We start from the raw sequence: 21,939 nt of genomic DNA on the forward strand, positions 1-21,939 counted from the left end.
TGCACCACATGGGTTTAAATGTTGGGTTAGTCAACTGGATTCAGGATTGGCTGTCTGTTAGGTATCAGAGAGTTGTGTATGGTGGGGCAGTATGAAGGAGACAGAAGGTTACAAGTAGGGGTTCCACAGGGCTCAGTACTGGGACATGTATTGTTTAACCTTTATATCAGTAACATTGTCAGGGAATTGCAGGGGGATATTCAGTTGTTTGTAGATGATGTGAAGCTATCAAGGGTTATTAGTAATAGTTCAGATGTAGCAGCCCTGCAAGAAGATTTGAATAAACTAGACAGATGGGAAAATTAATGGGGATGTTGGATTAACCCAGCAAAATGTAAAGGCTTGAAGTTTGGGATACATTGATGGGAGGAGCTGCTGGAAAAAGTAGGGGAGACAAGAGATCTGGGAATGATGATTGATAGACCTGAAATTCAGGAACATATTGCAAAGGTGGTGAAGGTAACACAGGCAGGGGATTGCTGCAATACTGAGGACTGCCCTGAAGCGATAAAAGAGTTAGGGACCACTTGGTAGTACAACACCAAGGCAACTTGAAGCAAAGGTGAAGCAACTCGTAGATCGTAGTTTTCGATCTTAGAGTTTTGCATACTGGCTGTAAAATAATAAGGGATTTTTGTCCCCTCAATTTAATTAACTTTGCCAGAAAATATAGCCGTTTGGCTTTTCATCTTGAAGATAAAAGCGTTATCATTCCGTTGTATAAAATCCTGATCAGACCACACTTAGACTATTGTTCTCAAATTTGGTCCCCAGGATTTGAAGGGGACAAATTAACTGTGGAACGGGTACAGAGGCGTATAACAAAGTTGGTTTCAGGACTGTACAATGTCAGTTATGAAAATCGACTGAGGGAATGTGGACTGCAGAGTTTGATGAATAGAAGGAGAAGTGATATGATCGAGACTTTTAAAGTGTTGAGAGGCAGTTACAGGGTAGACATTGGGGAGTTCTTTCACTTTGTGGAAAGACGGGAAGGAGTAATGACTAGGGGCCATCTGTGGAAGTTACAAAAGGAAGCTGTGAGCAAGAGGGTGAGGATTGGTTCTTTGCATGGAGGGTGGTTGAACTGTAGAATGCATTGCCTGATAGAGTGGTAAGAGCAAGAACAGTTAATGAGTTTAAGGAGTGGTATGATAGATTTTGTGTTTCCTAGGAAGGACCTCCCATAATGAATCTTTTGACTCCATTGAGGCCTGAATGATGATAATAATAATATTATTATTAATATTGCTATATATGGGATTATATAACAGATTAGTGAGCTGTTATGCAACTGGCTGTCAGATAGGTATCAGCAAGTTGTATTAATGGGAGGTATTCTAGAAGAGGAACTTAACTGTATGTGGTGTGCTGAAGGAGTTTGTTTTGGGATCAGTATTGTTTGACTTGTATGTTAAGGAGATAAATGGTTACACACACACACACACAGTTCAAAAATATGCTTACTCACTCTCATCGAATGAATAGAGCTCAGGCTGGAAAAAATAGAATATTCTTTTCAACTTTAAGAAACATAGTTGCAGCACCACTGATAACTTTATGGAACTCCCCTTGAGTTGCTAGAACATATTAAAAAACTGAGGAGGAGGAGGGGATGTCTAGGATGAGTAATAGTAGAATCAGAACATGCCATTCTGATAACTCAAGGATCAGATAATTGAAGTACGATTACATGGTGCTCTGTTGGAAGTCACTTGACATGCTAGTGTTGGTTAGTTGAAGGGTGTTGGTTTGAAGGTTGGATAAATGGTAGATCACTATGTATATTAATATACACACAAACTAGTGGTAGGTGAACCTATAGCACATGCATAGTGTAGGTGAGGTCTGGGAAAAAGGAGTCTATTGACATTTTTTCTTGAAAATCTGGACATAAATTATGAGGAACACAAGGAAGTGCTTTCCCTAAATAGAGACAACTGAAATGAAGGAAGAGGAGCAGAACCAAGTTCAGTTTGTTTGCAGTTGAAATGCAAAGGAGTGTTGGCAGCTGCTGCTGCTCATGTTTAACAATCCCAATGGAAAGTGAAAGAACAAAGAAGGCTATTTTAGTAGAGCAGCACAGTGTCTGTGGAGTTACTTGTAGAAAAAACATAGAGATGAAACAGACCAAGAAAATGAAAATCAGTGAGGGAGAGATCATCCATCAGCCAAACTGTATTGTAAGTGGAAAAATTTGTCAGTTGTAAGAATTAATAGCTGCATGGGTGAAAAGTAGCATACTGTACCCACAGATGTGAGACCCTTTGACACTTCTGAGCATGTCAGAAGGCAAATCCATTCCAATAATAAGGTAATCAATGCGTTTCTTGGGATGAGTTTATTATTATACGTCGAAAAATTAGCTTTTCTTTTATGAAAATTCTAGTTTTTAAAGTGGTAACTATTTTGCTTGTACAACAGTTGGAAACTTTTACCTATAAAGCATTTGATTTCAAGTGTTAGTAATGAATTCGTACATCACCTTATCCCTTTCTCTCCTTCATCATGAATTGGCTTTTGTCACGTTGCCAAACTATGGTCTCATATCTGTGGTTAAACAGTACTGAATAGAAAAGAGTGTCTAGTTTTTTAGTGGCTGAGGAGAGAGAGAGAGCTGATTCTATCTGGCGATTTGTGTATTACTGAAGGTAAGTTAAGGTGAACTTAGACTACATTTTGGAAACCACAGTATTAAAGGCTCTGGTTACAGAGGATCTTGAAGTGGGGATGATGCATGGTTTGCCAACTGAGTAGGAGAAGAATGGAATATCAGAAAACCTGGATAGGGTTATTGGTCAATGCAAGAAAGTCATGGAGAAGAAATCAAATTGCTCACCATAGCATGTAGTGAACAACCAGGGAAGAAGTAGGGTGTTCACTACATGCTAATGTACCATTTTAGATCCATGGCTGATCTCGTAGCCTACTCAATCATGCAATGGACACATGCAATAAAAAGGCAGAATCCATACTAATGATCATTTATTAACTGATAGGCCTCTAACTAGTGTGGAAGTTGAGTGTTAATGACTGTTTCTATTATTTTCAGTAGCTTGATGGGAGACTTTTATCTTCCTGTTTTTGAATAGGTTGGATATATGCTTACTTCCAAGTACAGGGATAAGTTCCCACTGAGTACAGAAATCACAGAAACAATATAGTGGGGAGTATTGTGAGTGACCAGATCAGTTTGAAAGCAAACCTGAGCCTAGTTAGTATTTGGGAAGGTGACCACATGAGAACCCTGGGTGCTACTGGCACTAAATCCCCTGTGTGGTGACTGGAGTTAAAGAATAGTCCCAATATATGTCCGAGACCCAGTGCCTGGAGGTATAGCTGAGCCAGTGGACATAAATATGGAGGCCTGGTCCTTCAAGTTAGGGGTTTGGCAATGGACTAACAACTCATTCCTATAAAAGAAAATCTCTTGCTAAGAAAGCTAAAAATTATAAGCCAAAACTCATAAAGAGTTGTAAAGCTAGAAGAAGATCTGACGACTTCCATTCAGATATTCCATATTTTTTGTTATTTTATAAATTATTTTTATTACTATTATTACATAAGATCTCCAGGGAGTCCACAGACACACTGAGGGAGGGCACCTGCTCTACAACTCTCCACCAACTACAACTAACTGCAACTATACCAATGCCATCTATCACCTATCACCACCACTAGTATTTCCACAGACAATCACAAACATCCATGCCCACAGATGGCCAAGTGGTTAGCATATCCGCTCTCCAGCCAAAAGGCTGGAGAGCAGATATGCTAACCGCTTGGCCAACTAGGCCGGCAATAATCCAATTATCATGGATTAATACGAACATGTATTAATCCATCTTAAAAAAACTGGAAAGAAATTGGAATAATTAAATGTGTTAATTATTTAAGTTAATCATATTAATAAATAATGTTAATTATTTATTAAATATAAAATGGGGGAGAGAAATTAAATTTCTCTTCCCTGCTTTCCACAATGTAACAGTTTCTTTATTAATACTCAGTTACAAAATTTAATTTACTGTCATAATTAAATTCACTTGTCTTTATCCCCATAAAGAGACTAAAAAAATTGGGATGTTAAGCAATCATTTTATAAAATGTAGTTTTTATCAAACTGGTGTGTAACTTTAGTTTGTAATCAAATAATGCAAAACTTTTGCAACATTTCATTATGGTGAGGGAGACGATGCATGGAGTTGACAGTTTTCAAGTTCAAGAACTGCACTAAATTTTCAGTCAGCAGATATCAAGAAACTATCATTATTCACATTTCAGTCAGCAGATATCAAGAGAAACTATCATTATTCACCTTTAACAAAGTCAAAACTGTATAATAAAATTGCCTTTTTTACTTGAAAGTTTATTTTGCAAGTTGTTTTGTTCTACCCATATGAGGAGAATGCAGAATTTTAACCAGTATTTTGGAGTGAATATACATATGGGAAGACAATAAAGCAGCAGTGCAGCTAAGCAACAGTTGTTTGTTGTTGTTGTTGTTGTTGTTATGGAGATCAGAAGAAGATTATGAATAACTTTTAGAGAGGGGGGGGGATAAGAAAGGTTGAAGAAACAGAATTAGAAACCTACAGTTGTAATAGATTTCATGGTTGATATGAACACAGATGGATAAGAAAATAACTATTTATTAACTTAAAAGCTAATATTTTACTGGTATTATATCCAGCATCTTCAGAGCACACAACACAAAGTTTGTTACAAATGTAAGACAACCACAACCTCCATCAGTGTACTACGTGATATATTATCTGACATTTTGAACCCAGAGCTATGGGATATCTTGGATAGAATCTTCGACTCGAATGCCAATAAAGAATTTGCTAAAGTTAAAAACTGACACCGGAAAAAATTTGAAATCCTCCAGCAATGCAATGTTACACAGCAGCCGCAATTTCATCAAGATGGCGTCGTTGTGAACCTATCATCGACAACTTTATCCAAAGAGGCCACAAGTGCATTAAGTCTTGGACACAATTTTGCCATTACTCCTAAAGATGTGCCTAAAACCAAAATAATGGCTTCCGTTGAACGCGGGATTTACCACTTGCCTCCAGCTATAGCCAATAATATTAGGTTAGACGTGACAAATATCCTTATCCATTCTAAGCCTCCCAAAAGTAATATCCCACATAAAGGAATAATTGCTCTAAAAGAACTACACAATAATAACCACATTACAATAACCAAATCAGACAAAGGAAATGCCACTGTAGTAATGGATACAACAGAATATGAAAACAAAATGCATTGCTCCAAGACCGGTCTACATATCAAATCATAGATCGAGATCCCACCAACTCACAAAAGAATAAGGTGTGCAAGTTACTGAACAAAGTCACTTCCTGGTCAAAAGAAATTGTCAAAAAACTCAAACCCTTGCATGTTAAAACACCCAGAATATATGGTGCTCCTAAACTACACAAACAAGGTACACCTTTGCGTCCTATTGTAGATAGTATAAACAGTCCTACATATAAACTAGCTAAACATTTAGCCAAATTACTAACCACTTACACAAACAATTCTCCTTCTTTTATTAAAAATTAAAATTCTACCCACCTAAAAAGTATTTTAGAAAACCACACCTTAAATAGTTCAGACCTAATGGTGAGTTTTGATATCACCTTATTATTCACTAATGTACCACTGATTGAAACACTTAATTTACTAAATTCATAATTTCCGCCAGATATATTTCAGCTATTTAAATTCACAGTAAAGGCAGGTTATTTTACATGGAAAGGGAAAATATACAAACAATTAGATGGGACAGCTATGGGTTCACCCCTTTCGCCCCCCCCCCCCCCCCATCTCCAGCCGACTTCTACATAGAACATCGGGAAAAATTAGCTATCAACACAGCCACTCTCAAACCTAGCTCTGGCTACGCTATGTTGATGCTATTTGGCCACATGGCCCAGACACATTGAATACATTTTTAGTGCATCTAAATAGCCAGCACCCTAAAATCCACTTTACAATGGAACTAGAAGCCAATGACTGTCTGCCCTTCCTGGAGACACTGATCACACGTCTTCCGGAAGGTTCCTTATCATTTTTGGTTTATAGAAAATCCACACATACAGGGAGATACTTACACAAATAATCACATCATCACCCTTCTCAACAATATAGTATCTTAAAAACACTAACCCATAGAGCTAGAGCAATCTGTTCCAATGACATTGCGCTCACTGCTGAACTTTCTCACCTACGTCACATCTTCTAAACCAATGGTTATAATCCCCATAAGATAGATAACATACTAAATGCTACCCAGAAGTCCCCCTCTATCTACCACAGAAAACTACAACAAAACCATCACCATCCCATACATTAAAGGCACATTTGAAAAGATATCTAGGGTGCTTAACAAACACCAACTACGCACAGTATTTAAACCTTATGTAAAATTAGCAACTCTCATTCGTTCACCTAAGGACAAATGCACTCCTTTATCACATCCAGGAGTCTATGAAGTGCCCTGTTCTTGCCATCAAGCCTACCATGGACAGACAGGAAGAACTGTGGACACCCGCCTCAGTGAACACAAAAAATATATCCGACACTTTCGCTATGGCAAGTCGGGTCTGGCAGACCATGCTTTGGATACCCCTGCATACAGGATCAATTTGAAAGAAACAAAAGTAATGCACAGAAGCTTCTACAAGTCAGAGAGGTTGTTCCTGGAATCAACAGAAGCCTTAAAACATACTCCAAACCTTAACAAGTATGGCTGTATAAATCTACCAAAGATTTGGGAGACAGTCGTCCTAAGACCATAATATTTATTAGTTTTATTTTATTTTATTTTTTCAAACTTTCTAAGACTATCATTATCATTTGGACTACTATTTCAAAACTTTGAACTTTTTTTTTTTAATCCAGATGGTGTCATATTAGGACTTTAGTCTTGTGTTGCATGCTGCAATTACTTATACTAGCCCCACTGTTACACCGGATTGTGGTTGTCTTACATTTGTAACAAACTTTATGTTGTGTGCTCTGAAGATGCAGGATATAATACCAGGGAAATATTAGCTTTTAAGTTAATAAATAGTTATTTTCTTATCCATCTGTGTTCATATCAACCGTGAAATCTATTACAACATGTCTGACGAACACATAAGCCTATCCACGCGTAGAGACCTACAGATTTATCTAAAAGAACTTTCTTTCAAAATGGTGAATAATTATTATAAGATAAGAGGCCTTCTTCTAGATTTTATTGTTTTAATAGGATAAGTGGTAACACAGTTTGGAAACAGTGGAGTCATACATGTAGCTTTGGCATACTGTTTGTTTTTCGTCACACTATATTTGTTCTAGTCATTAGACGAATTTGAAGATAGGACATTTATTTGCTTTCAGAACTGAAGCTGTATTTTCTTCTAATACTAGATCAAGAAGGAAAAGAAGGAAATTGTATGCAGAAAAAAAAAAAGAACTGATTTCATTAGAAATGAAAGTACTGTTTAGAGAACTATAAAACCAACAGTTTAATCTAAGTGTTTTTTCTCCTTATTGATAATTTTTATTAAAGCATGGTAATGTTTCTGGTAATTGTTGTTGAAAGTTTTTCCACTTGGTTATACTATAAATTAAAGATACCAAGAATTTATATACTTGGTTTAATCCCAGACATGTATAATGCTATGCATTATGGGAAGGTTCACTACCAAGACTGGTTTCGACCTTTATTGAGGTCTCATCAGTGGGAGCCAGACCCATAGGTGATACCAAGGTTGAAGCAATGCAAGTCATATTTTCATATACGAGTTGCCAACTCGTATATGAGTACCAGTCTGGTTAGTGACCCTTCCCATAATGCATAGCATTATACATGTCCGCAAGGAGATGTGCTTTGCATTATGGGATACTAAGGAAATTAATGTAAAGTCACACCACCTTTACCACGAGTTGTCCCAGTCCTGAAGATACTTCAGGTGCAAACTTTGTTTGCTTACACTTGGATAAAGGATTAAACCAAGTATATAAATTCTTGGTATCTTTAATTTTTGGTAATTGTTCTTGTTTTATATTATTAGACTTTAGGCTCAGCAAAAGAACTTGTTTCTTTGTTTTGTTGTTAGAAATACTTTATTTATTCCTGAAAAATTAAATTTGTGCAAGTGTGAGAGAGAAAATGTATTACTTATGAAATATTTTAAAATGAATTTTATGTAAATAATTATATTTATGTAGTTATTTTAACGAAACAATGTTTCTCTTGTCTTATTTATGGGACTAAGATAGGTGGAAGTAAATGTAATATAAGATTTTAAAAGATTGGGGAAACTCGAATTGTTTTAAAGTAAATAAATATATTGGAATGAAATTAGAAATACTTAAATAATATCTGTAGTATGAACCTAACCTTTTTTTTTAATAGGTGTAAGATAAACACGCACACACACACACACACACACACACACACACACACACACACACACACACACACACACACACACTAGTTGTATAGATATTTAAGATTTCATTTTGGCAAAAGAAAAGTCTTTCTTTTGGTTGGTGAATAGAAGTATAACCTGGAATGACTTTTAATGGAATTATATTGATCAAGTGCATATAATAAACAACTATGTTATACCAACTAGTTTCACCAACTAAGGCTGTTGGCATCTTCAGGGTACATAACTGATGTAAGGCACTAAAAAGTAAAAAACTGTTACAAACTATAATCAACCAATTCCAATTATATTAAACAAAGAACAGAGCACGTACAATACATGCATAGAGCATGCATGATCTCACTTGTTGTTATTTAGGAACGTTCTATAATTGGCACTGTAATTCAGTTCTAGCGAGTTGAGAGATCTAATAAGGGTCTTCCAGATCACGGGTAAGATTAGTCCTTGGTTCCTGTTAAGGTTTTGTATACAGCAGGCAACTGTTGGAGCCTCTTTAAAAATTCGGGAGCGGAAGTCCTCCTCTATGTAAGGAATTGTGCTTCTATCCCACTCTATGGTATGGTTTGTTCTTGAGAAATGAAAAGCTAACCCTGATTTTTCTTCTCTGCTATTATTGACATCACCTATGTGTTCCCTTTGCCTAATTTCAAGGCTCCTTGAAGTTTGGCTGATGTAATTCAAGCCACACAAGCAGGGTATGTTATAAACTCCAGCATATTTGGAGAAAGGATGGTTATCTTTTGGAGATCTTAAGAATTGTCTAATCATTTCTGTAGGTTTAAAGGCCACTCTTATTTTATGTAATCTAAGGAGTCTTGCAATCTTATTGGAAACTGTCCTTAAGTATGGAATGATGATGGTAGAAATATAACATATATCATCTCGTTGTCTTTGTCGGGGTTCAGAGAAAAGTATCTTGTGGATGAGTCTTTGAGGAAATCCATTCATGGTAAGGTTGGTAGATATCAGGGATAGTTCTTCCTGGAGGTCTTGTTGATCTGTTGATCAGCCAAGATCATTCCAGAGCTTTTTGGTCAAGAAAATTAAATGTTTTTAACAGAAGTAGAATCTGATGACCTTTGCAAGGAACCCGGTGACAAGACTGTCACTTAGACAGGTGAGTTTTCTGTTGTTGTCCCATTCAGAATCAGATTAGGATGAGACAAAGTTGGGAGAAATAAGAGAAGTTGAGCAATTGTTGTAGTCTGAATATATATATAAGGATAGAGGATATGAAGACAGGAGGATGATCTGAAGACCTGTAGGAGAGATGAAGTGAGTGGAGATATATCAGATTAATGTTGCAAAGTATGCAATTAAAGAAGAGATTATGGCAATGGTGAATAGGACCTTGAGATATAGAAACAAAGAAGTTATAATTTTATTGTAAAAGGCTTTGATCAAACTAAGTATGGACTACTATGACAGATCTTTTCACCTGGTTATCAAGAGAATCAGAATATCATGGAGAGGATCCAGAGAAGAATAATTAAGGTGCAGTCAGGTTCTGGAATTATGGTACAGAAACTTGCAGATAGGAGGAGGAGAGGGGATATGATTGAGACATATAAGCTGATAAGGGGTTGTTACCAGATTAGTATAGAAGCATAGAAGGAGAAAGGGATAAAATAAGATGACATTCCTAGAAGCTTATAAGGAAGATGTGAACAGGAGTGAAGAGTAATTTGTTTTGCATGGAGAGTGGCTTGTGAGCAGAATGCATTTCCTGAGAGTTTCATGAGAGAAGAAGCAGGAAATGGGTTTAAGACATTATTTCATAAGCTCTCTACAATAGCAGGGACTCTCTCTCTGATGAGTCTATTAATTCTGGAAGCATAACAATAATACAGGTTGTTGCATTTATAGCAATACAACTAGGAGATCAGTTTATCCAAATATATTGTTAATTAAGATATAAAACAGTTTAAAAATAGAAAAATCTGCTTATCTTAATAAACAAGGAAATATTTTAAGATATCTCTTTGGACATTTTGAAATTTTACTATCAATAAAGAAGAAAAGTCACTTATTTACAATTATACTAACCTGTACATCCATAACAATACACATTAAAAGTCAGTTTATCCAAGATATTACTAAGCCTTCGTTCAAGTACACCATCAGGAAGTGCTCTGCTAAGCGAATGCATAAATACTCCAAGATATGATGATAATGAATACTGATACATGCTATTTACTGTAGCCATGTCTGCAAGAACAAAAAATAAAATAGCACCTCTTCTTGCAGCTTGCCGATAACCATCTCTTAATTTATCAATAACCTTAGCTGTATCAGCTGCCAGAATGAGTTTATCTTGAACCTTCACAAAAAATATAAACTTATGACTATTTTGAAGCATATTTTAAAATATCTCAATTCTATAAGAATTTACATTTTTAATTTATACATACAATTATCTATTTTTTTTTATACATACAATTATCTATTTTTTGTTTACACCTTATGTCAGCATCCTGCTGACATAAGGTGTAAACCTCTTATATATTAATACTGGTGGGCTAATGATCAGATAATCCAGGAAACCTGCTCTGAGAAAACCAAATATTGTATTTTTTTAAGCTACTTCAGGCTTCAAATAAGTGGGACTGATCTCACACTGGGTGATGAAAAATTTTCTATGACTTCAAAATCATCCCACTCTTAAGTAACACACAATTAAATAATTGACAACTACCTTCTGGAATAGAGTTACCTACTCTTAAATAAATTCTTTAATATATGTTTTACTGATATATTGAACTACTGGGAAGGATATTTGAAAGAATAAACTGAGTAGGTAGGAAATAGAAAAAAAGTGAATTAGGACCCACTAAGAAAGAAATCACATATATATGGAAAGTGTATAAATAGGAAAGCATTTACTTTCCTACTTATGCATAGGCCATCATAGGCTGGTACTGTACAATATACAGCTTCACCAAGTCAATTCAAAACTGCCTTTTGAAGTGTGGCTTGTTTCACCAGAGGTGCTCTGGGAATAGCAACAAGTCCCACAGTTAAAATGATATCTTTCTAGTTGGAGGAAATGCAAACTAGTTGTAGTAGGTAGTAGATGACCTATCATTTTTTAAAGCACCATGCATATTAAAGGGACTGAGATGGCTGGTGCCAGATTGATTCTCACATGGATTCTGGTTTCTGACCAAGAATCTTTTAACAAGCAGTGCAAGTGATACTATTCGAGGACAATTTCCCCTGAGCAATTCTGAATCTCCAAAATCCTCCCTCATCTTTGAGGATACAACAATAAAGCACTCCCCCAGACTGGCCACCAGATAGTGCATGGGACCAAACTTGATGGTAATAAATTTGAGAGGATTTCTGATCATGCTTAGATCAAGAAAAATAATGAGTGGTTTGGTGGCATGCAGGAGATACTATCAAGCCCATGTTATGGCATGGAGACTGGAACCTCTTGATGTGGACAAGTTGTCTAAGAGGCTATCCTTTCCAAAATAAATTTGGTATCATTCAAACCACTGTGATTAAAATAAAAAACAAACCTCCCTCAAGAAATCAAAAAATAAATTTATATAACTCTAAAAACTTTACAAAAATTCACATATAATTTTGTGGCATCAATTTGTGGTATCAACACTAACCTAAATGATGTGTATCATCACCTGCAGACAACCAAACCTAATTTCCTGTTTTTGACCGAACCTCAACTTACTGCCACAACAACCATAACCCAGTCTAAACTGCATCCAGTTATGATTCCATCCACTGCAAGGGTGGTATCTGTGCTTTTGTGTAATATGATATTCCTTATCAGAGGACACCTGATTTGAATCTCTCCTTTTTGACCTTTAGTGGTTTAAGATTTCTTTTACTTAATTATATATTGTTTATCTGCTCTCTCTCTCTGTACTACTACTACTAACTAATTTTGAAAATCACTGTAACCTCTTTGGCTTCTTATCCTTGAAGCTTAATTCCCTGCAAATGAACTACCCTAACAGTGAAGTTATCTTCCTTGATGACTTTAATGTCCACTGCTCCATCTGGTTCCATCTTTTCCAATTTCACTGACTAAGCTGAGATATTTGTTGTAAATGACCTAAAGTAAATTGTTCATTCTCCAAGCCAGAATTCCTGACAATCCTTTCTACTCACCCAGTGCTCTGAACTGTCTCTTAATCAGTTCTCCTGTCAGGTATACTGTTGAAGTGACTGCTCCTCTTGGTAATTCAGAGTGCAATCTCATCCAAGATTTATTTCTAGTGGAAAGCCATATCTTAAGATATTCACAACTCACATCCTTTGTCATAACAAGACCAAGTGAGAAGATCACCAAATCCTTTACTTCTCCTTTCCCACTCAACTACTGTGTCCATTCTCTAAATCCAGATACTTATTATAATCTTGTTACAAAAACTATCCATGTTGGAATGAGGGTTGTATTCTCCACTGCATTCAAAATTCGCAGATGGAAGCCAAGCCACAAACTTGACTTGTATGGTTTTTTAAACATATGTCAAGGTGGGCTAAGTAAATAAATAAAATTTATATATATATATATATTAATTTTTATATAAGTGACTTCAGACAAAAACTCCAGCTTCACTCATATCTTACAGTGAAGCTTGCAACACTTGCAAAATATTCATTAAAAGAAATGATTAATATTATTCAGTAATCATTTCTGGTCCTTCACAGAGGCTGTTGGGTGAAATTTCTGTCTACCTGTGCTCACATCTCTCTCTCTCTAGTCCTGAAGATGTCGCACAAATCGCATTGAAGACATGCTTCTGAATTAACACCTGTTATTTTACATTAGGCATGCTGTCAGGGTATGTAGGACCATGCTTGGAGAGCTCCGAAAGCAAAGTTGTTTAGCCTTAAACAAAAATAGTGATATTAGTTAACAATTGTGTTAGAATTAGACTATACTGCAGAGTTAATTAGACTTAAGGTAAAAGTTTGGTTTTAAATATAGTCAATATAGTCTTTTTGCATGGTATGTTATGTAGTGTAGCACATGGCACCAATTTAAAGAATTTAATCAAAGAGACTTCATACAGTGCAATGTCTGCATTGCCAAAAGGAAAAGGAATTTGGTTTGAAAGTGATAGTTGTGGGAAAGTGTATTGAAAATACTATGAAAGTGATGGTCAAAAGTGTGAGGTTGCAAGATTGAAGTGGTGGATGGAACTGAGAATACGTGTGAAAACGCATGTGTGTGTGATGTAATGGCAGATTGAAAGAGAGATTAAAAGTGATATGAAAGAATAGTAGTATGACAGATGTAAAGAATGCAGAGTTGGCTGTAATGAGGGAGATAGCTCGGTTACGTGGAGTGATACACAGGATGAAGTGGGAGCTTCAACGAATGCAGAAATGACTTGTGAGTGGATCAACTGATATCAGAAAGAAAGAAGTGTGAAATAAGAGAAATGAGTGCTTGACTATGTTGGACGTTGGATTTTATGTTGGGTGGAAAATAGATTAGTGATTATTTTGGAGACTGGTTATCTGATAGGCATCAGCAAATTGTGTATAATCAATTTTAGGACCATTGCTGTTTAACTTGTGTGTGAACAATATTCATCAGGCGAACAGGTCAGCTAATATCAGAAAGAAAGAAAGAAGTGTGAGATGAGAGAAATAAGTGCTTGACTAAGAAGGAAAAATCAAGAAGTGGGTCTTGTACTATGATTCTATCATAAGAGCTGTGATTGGTGAGATATTGACAAAACTGTGCTTTCCGGGTGCAATAGATCGGTGACTGTAGTTCAGTTACCGATCTATTGAAAGACTTGAACGAGAGTTGAACTAGGACTTTAGTGAATTTAAGAATAGAAAGAGAATAAGCTTGTCAGTGTTAATAGATAAATAAATGTGTGTCTAGTAACTTATGTATGTCATCTATATTTTGTCTGAGAGCTGTCTGAAGAATCGAATGTGGTTACTATTGTAGTGATAGGACTGTTTAACCCATATTACTCTCGTGAGCTAACGTGTGTAAACTAATTGTGTTTAATTAAGGTATTGTATCATATTATTGTGCTCAGACAGATGAGAAGGAAGTTTTAGCCAATTGTTAACGTTTGCAAGGATATCCTTTTATCGTATGTGTGGAGTCTTGTGGTGGCATAATTGCCCTTCCCACATAGAATTTTATAACCTATCATTTGTGTTTTGCTAGTATTGCCTCAGCTTAGTATTGAATTAACGAATTTTAATGTATCATATTGTGCTTATGTGTATAATAAACTTTTGCTCTTTGAAAAACTCAGTTGTCTGAAATTGCCATTCAATGCACCACTTGTAATAACATACAAATCTAGCGGCGGGGGAAGAAACATTAAGTTGCAAGTTCAAGGTCACGATTGCATAATTGTTTCACACCAAAACATATTTAAGAAATTGCTTCTTGTTTTGATTTTCTTTCATAAACTAAATATTCTAAATGGTGCAGCTAAAAAATATAAATGTTTTAGGATACTAAGGGGAGCAAGAGCTTAGATACCTTGTATTTGGGTGATATCACGTATAGTAGGAAATTTGTTAGAAACAAGAAAAAATATAAACTTGTAAGAGGAATTAACAATTATAGGACGATAAAAAAGGGACACAACATAAATGGTGCAGCCAGTAGGATGTGGGTTAACTAATTAAACTTGAATTGTAAGCTAATCACAGCAAGTTGGTTTTGGGTACGGATCAGACAACTGAAAGGCAAAAGTTATAATTGTGTGTTATTGAAATTTTAAAGTGTAATATACTGTAAACTGGATGCAAGTATGATGGAACCCTCTAGTAGTTTAGGCAGGAATGATAGTGAATTTTTTCATTATATTAACCCTCAACAAGTGTTCCCTCAGTTTTTGGGCGAAGAGTCCGATGACGTCATTAGTTTTTTTTGTTATATAGAAGAGCTTAGAAGGGTTGGAAGATGGACCGACTATCAGTTGCTAGTTTTGCTCCGTAGTAAACTGGTTGGAAAAGCCAAAGCTTTCCTAGATCTCTCTCCTATGCTGAAGGAAGCCTAAGAAGCTAAGTACTTCTCCAAACTAGATCTGAACTCTGGCTACTTCCAGATTTCTTTGAGGGAAGAGGAGGACAGAAAACACTTTGCCTTCACCATGAGATGGCAAAAGTATCAACTGTGTCGACTTCCTCAGGGGGGCAGGAACTCATCATCATCATCATCATCAAATTCCTGCCATGTACCCTCAAGGGGTGTACAGGATATGACAATACTACATGAAAAAATTACATCATTACTAACTTCCTATCTACAATTTTCCTCCAAATCAGTCTGTTACTTGTCAAGACTCCAACATTATCAGATTTTATATTTCTATCATCTAAGGCACTTTGTACCGTATCAATCCACCTATATCTTGGTCTTCCTCTGGGTCGTTTTCCTGCCAATCTGACAGAGAACACTTGTTTTGCTAATCTTTCCTCTCCCATTCTATTTAAATGACCATACCACCTGAGATTAGCTCTGCTAATGCATTCCTGGATGCTGACAATGTCAAGTTCTTTCCTAATATCCTCATTTTTAATATGATATTGCCATTGAAGTCATCTGTTCACGCCGATAATCTTTCTCAGGACTCTCATATCTGCGGTCTCTAGTCTTTGGTCAAGTGTTTTAATTCTGACGCAGCTCTCAGATCCATAAGTTAAAACTGGTTTGAACACTGTCTTGTATACAGCTAATTTAGTGTTCCGACTGATTTCAATATGAATTTATTCAATTGACTTCCCACCATACCAGCTTTGCTGATTCTGTTGTCTATTTCTATATTTAATTTACCATCTTCACTAAAAATCGTGCCTAAGTAGCTGAAATGTTTTACTTGTTCCACAGGTTCTCCATTCACAACATAGTTGACATTTTCAATGATTCTGCCTATTTTCATTGTCTTTGTCTTTTTATTGCTGACCATCATACCATATCTATTACAACAGCTATTCAATTTAGTCAGAGAATCTTGTAGACTTGTAGCAGATTTATTTAGAAGTATAACATCATCCGCATAAAGCAAAGAGCTGACATCAATATCTCCAATTTTGATATCAGGTTTAATACCACTTTCCTTCATAATGTGATCCATATAAATAATGAATAACAGAGGGGATAATGTACATCCTTCCCTGACACCAGATTTAATGTTAAACCACCTTCCTGTACTTCCTTCAATTCTAACTGCTGACTTACAACTCAAATAAAGACTAAGTATTGCTTGATATAATGCCCCATTGACACCATATAACAGCAGCGTATTGAATAGCTTCTCTCTTGGCACCTTGTCATATGCCTTTTCCAAATTGACAAAACTTAAATACAGATCTTTGTTATATTCCCATGCTTTCTCAACTATTTGTCGTAAAGTGAAGATCTGATCCTGACAGCCTCTATTTGGCCTGAATCCAGCTTGTTCTTCACCATGCTTTTCTTCAACAATTCTTCTCAACCGTTTCTCAAGTATACTTACATAGATCTTGCCAGGAACACTCAGTAGGGAAATACCCCTGTAATTCTCACATGCAGTTTTATTTCCTTTTTATATATGAGTACTATGAGAGCTCTACTCCAATCATCGGGAATTTGTCCCTCTGTCCAGGCTTTCTGAACTATGCAGTGCAGCCACTGTAAGACTCTTATACCACCATACTTCAGCATTTCTGGTCGAATATCATCTACTCCTGCTGCCTTTCCACATTTCAAGCCTTTGATGGCTTTTTCTACTTCAAGTATGGATATGTATTCCTGACTGCATGCCTGGTCAGTGTTTTTTATCACTGTGCTGTCATCACTGCTTGTTTCATTTAGCAGTTTTTCAACGTGATTACTCCATACTTCAAGGATATCTTTTTCTCCTGTTTTCATGTCACCTTTATCATCTCTAACTCCTTTTACAGCACTCTTTCCTCCATTCCTAAGTTTCTTCAACAACCTCCAGAATATTTTGCCATCTTCTTGATATTTATTTTCTATATTCTTGCCAAAGTCCTCCCATGACTTATGTTTAGCTAGTTTTACACACTGTTTAGCTTTCTTACATTTGTCTCTGTATTCTGTAAGAGTAAAAGCTGACTTATTTGCCAGGAACTTTTAATATGCTTTCTTCTTTTCCTTCACTTCCTCTTTAACTTCCTGTGTCCACCAGGGAGTTCTGATTTTTTTATCCTTGCACACAACCTCACCACATGCCTCTCTGGCAGAATCAATCTGGTTTGAACACTGTCTTGTATACAGCTAATTTAGAGTTCCGACTAATTTCTCTCTTATTCCATATGAATTTATTCAATTGACTTCCCACCATACCAGCTTTGCTGATTCTGTTGTCTATTTCTATATTTAATTTACCATCTTCAGTAAAAATCAAACAGTCAATCAATCAGGAATCAAACCTTGGACATTCAGTGGCAAAGTCCAAGGTTTGATTCCTGTTCTCAAACTCTTTCATTTTCTTTTCAATAATCTTTCTGTATTTTAGTCTACAGTTCACATCTGAGAGCTGCTCAACTTTTATTCGCTTTAAAACTTTCTTACATGTTATTCTTTTCAATATGAAATTCAATTTTATCCTGCTCAAGACTAAATAGTGATCACTTCCAATTTCAAATCCTCTGTACACTCTGGTGTCCTGCACCAGGGAGAAAACATCACTATCAACAATAACATAGTCAATGAGACTTTTTTTATTCCTAGCCTCTTCTCTCCATGTGAATTTGTGCACATTTTTATGTTGGAACATGGTGTTAGTAATAACCAGTCCATGCCCTCAGCAGAAATCCAACAGATATTTGCTATTATTATTAGCTTTGCTCTTTTCTCCAAATTTTCCCAAAATATTTTTGTATGTCTCACAATCATTTCCTACTCTGCTATTTAGATCCCCAACAAGGACCAACTTTTCATTTTTCATTGTGTCAGTTGCTTTTTCTAAAGCGTCAAAAAATTCCTCCACTTCTACCTTTGTAGAACCTTCTGTTGGACCATAGGCACAAATAAGTCTCATTGTCCAGTTCCCCATTCTCATATTTGCCCACATTACTCTACTTGAGACTGACTGCCATTCAAGAAGATTAGCCTCGTATTTTGTGTTGAATATTATGGCTACTCCTTTTTTTCCTTGATTGTCATTGCCTGAATATAACATTTTGTATTTATTGCTCAGAAAGATCTCACCAGTTTTGGTCTTTTTTGTTTCAGTCACCCCTATTATGTCGATCTGGTACTTATCTAATTCCTCAGCTAGCTCCATTTCTTTGCCATTCAGGCTTCTTACGTTGATAGTACCGATCTTTAACTCTGGTGATGTTGAGTTGGGGTTTGTTTTGAGATTTGTTCCAGTAGCTGACTTTTCGCTGTTCGCCCTGGTTCCCTGGCGAAAACAACGGGGGCCTTGTTTAACTAGGCCAGGAACTCAGCCACGAGTTTTCAGAGTTTGATGAACTCTGTGTTATCTGACATGTTGGGAGAAGGGGTTATCTGCTTCCAGGACGATCTTCTGGTTTACTTGTCTTGTATCTGGGAGCACAGGAGATTACTAATGGGAGTCATGGAAAGACTTAACAGGGCTCAGCTATCCCTGAAGTGTTCGAAATGCCAGTTTTTCCTCACGGAAGTTGAATATCTTGGCCATGTAGTCAATGAGCATGGAATAACACTCATGAAGGAAAATGTGACTGCCATATTAATGGCAAGAACTCCCGCCACGATAAGAAAGATTAGAAGGTATTTGGGCATGATCAACTGCTACAGGAAGTTCATTCCCGAATGCTCCAAACTAATGGAGCCTATAGTTAGGCTTACAAAGAAGGGAAAGAGATTCGAGTGGGGAAAGGAACAACAGCTTGCACACCAACTCTTAAATCTGGCTTTAACTAGGTCGCCCGTCCTAACTTACCCAAAGCTGGGTCAAGTGTTTTATCTCTCCGCTGATGCCTTCAACGACACAATTGCCTCTGTTGTGGAGCAGGAAGAAGCGGGGGGGGGAGTAAGCCAATCGCTTTTATCAGCAGGAAACTTTCCTCCTCTGAGATAAATTTTGCACTGTGACCACAAACCTCTGTCATTTATATCCTCAATGAAGGACAAATATCAGAAAACCATTAGGTGGACACGAGAGATGCAGGAATTTAACTTAGAAGTAAAGTACATCCCAGGTTCAGCGAACGTGGTCGTAGACTATCTGTCCAGATCTCTGGACGTTATACATGATAATAATACTAGCCATAATGAGGAGGTAATCTCCTCTATATATTCAAAGGGGGGAAGTTAGGCAAGAAAGGATCACCCCTCTAGAACATCAAGTCTGGGAATAACCTCGTATAATCGAGGAGCAAAGGAGGGATCCAGTTTGGGGGAAGTTTATGAGAGAGTTTTGAGAGGAGAAAAGTCCCCTGATAAGTGGTCTTTCCATCAAACCCTGTGCATTGATCCGGATGGTCCAAACAAAGCATTACGGGGAGATGGAAGGACAAAATCATAGTTCCAAAGGTCATGATTCCATGGGTACAAACACCTTTCATGACTCTGACTTGGCGGGTCACCAAGGGGTGCTTAGAACTTGGAACAGAGTTCATGATCGTCATATGTGGAAGGGGATGAAGGGAGATGTAGAGTCGTATGTGACCTCTTGTCATTTGTGTCAACAAAAGTCCAGCATTGTGGGTAAGGCCCACAATGCTGGACTTTTTGCCATTAAATGCACCGCTTGTAATAACGTACAAATCTAGTGGCGGGGGAAGAAACATTAAGTTGCGAGTTCAAGGTCACGATTGCATAATTGTTTCGCACCAAAACATATTTAAGAAATTGCTTCTTGTTTTGATTTTCTTTCATAAACTAAATGTCCTAAATGGAGAAGCTAAAAATTATAAATTTTTAGGATGCTAAGGGGAGCAAGAGCTTAGATACCTTGTATTTGGGTGATATCACGTATAGTAGGAAATTTGTTACAAACAAGAAAAAATATAAACTTGTAAGAGGAATTAATAATTATAGGACGGTAAAAAGGGGACACAACAGTGGGATAGAATGTGAAGGGTATAATGTGTTCAGGGAAGATAGAGAGAAAAAAATGGTGGGGAGGAGTGTTACTGATGATAACTGATGAATTGCAACCAAAGAGAGGCAGAGAGGACACAAGGTAGGAAGGAAATGGAATTTATGCAGTTACCAAGGAATAATTATCTGAGACAACATGTGATAGAATATACTAGCGGATTGAGAATGCTCAGTGTAGGAGCTGCATCTGAGAATTTGTCTATAACTAATATGATCATGTTGCTGCTAGTTGGTGAGAGTGATCATATGGTCTTGATTTGGGAGGGCTAAATGTGTGGAATTGTCAGTTAAGACAGGTTTTTTTTTTTGGAATTATAGAGCTGATAAATATGACAAGCTTACGAGATTGCTTAGATCAGTATCATGGCATGTAAAATAGCAGGAGCTGGATGTTGATGGTGCATGGGAAGTGGTCAAAGAGTATTTGAGCGAAGTAATGGGAGACTGCATAATCATTTAGTTAGGCGACTAAATCAAGTGGGATTTAATTGGATGAATATCATCATTAAGCTGGAGCTGCAATAAAAGAAAAATTGTGGAGGGACTTCAAGGAGAAAGGTACCAACAGGCATGAGCTTTACAAAGCACAGGCCAAGTGTGGTAAGAAAGGCAAAAGCAGAGCATTAAAGGAAATTAGCAGTGAAGCCAACGATAATCCCAAAGAGTTCTTTTGATATGCTATAAGTAAAAGAAAGAATGTTTATGGCAGAATGATTTTAATGAGTGCTGATGATATGGAGGTAACTGACTTGTTTGAAATAGTAGAATTACTAAGTGAACATTTTGTAGGAGTATATCATCCAAGTGGACATGTTGCAGTAACGAAAGTGGCAAGGGCTTATATGGGAAGTGAGGCAAATAAAATGAAGGTGCATAGCATATTACAGAACCTTAAGGTGAATAGAGTTATGGGATTAGATGGTATATCAGCTCGATTTTTACTTGAAGGTGCATGCTAGAGACCTAGACCACATTGTTTAATCTAAGTCTCAGCTCTGGGGTGGAAAGAGGGGAAAATAGTTCCATTGCATAAAGAGCGATGTAGCAAATTACTGACTAATCAGCATATCAGAAGTTGTTGTCAAGGTACTGGAGAAGTTGGTCAAGAGCAAAATACAGGAATGGAAATGGGATACTGTATGGGAGGCAATGCAGTTTTGTGAAAGGTAGGTCATTCCTTAGTAACTTGCTCACATTTTATAATACAGTGACAGCTGAGTTGGATAAAGGTAATGGGTTTACAGTGATGCTGCTGGATATTGCAAAGGCCTTTCACAGGATACCACATGGAATTCTAATCAGCAAACTGCAGCACATGGTGATAGATATAGGGTTTGTGAGATGGATAGCAGGGGTGGTTGATGGAGAGATATCAGAGAATAGTTTTTTCAGCAGTAGAGTATGAATGAAAGCCTGTGATTAGTA

General features: G+C 36.8%; 1 protein-coding gene across 1 annotated transcript in view; it reads right to left on the reverse strand.

Moving 5' to 3' along the window:
- Dhc98D (Dynein heavy chain at 89D) overlaps nt 1–21,939 on the reverse strand; it is a 1,285,966-nt gene that overhangs the window by 213,046 nt on the left and 1,050,981 nt on the right. Inside the window, exon 55 of the mRNA XM_090406627.1 lies at nt 10,503–10,776. Coding sequence (XP_090262753.1) covers nt 10,503–10,776 — 274 coding nt within the window. The remainder of the gene's footprint in view (nt 1–10,502; nt 10,777–21,939) is intronic.

This window comes from Typopeltis vanoorti, chromosome 16 (assembly GCF_054136105.1).
Source record: "Typopeltis vanoorti isolate ZY-2024b chromosome 16, IOZ_Tvanoo_1.0, whole genome shotgun sequence".
Lineage (NCBI taxonomy): Eukaryota > Metazoa > Arthropoda > Arachnida > Uropygi > Thelyphonidae > Typopeltis > Typopeltis vanoorti.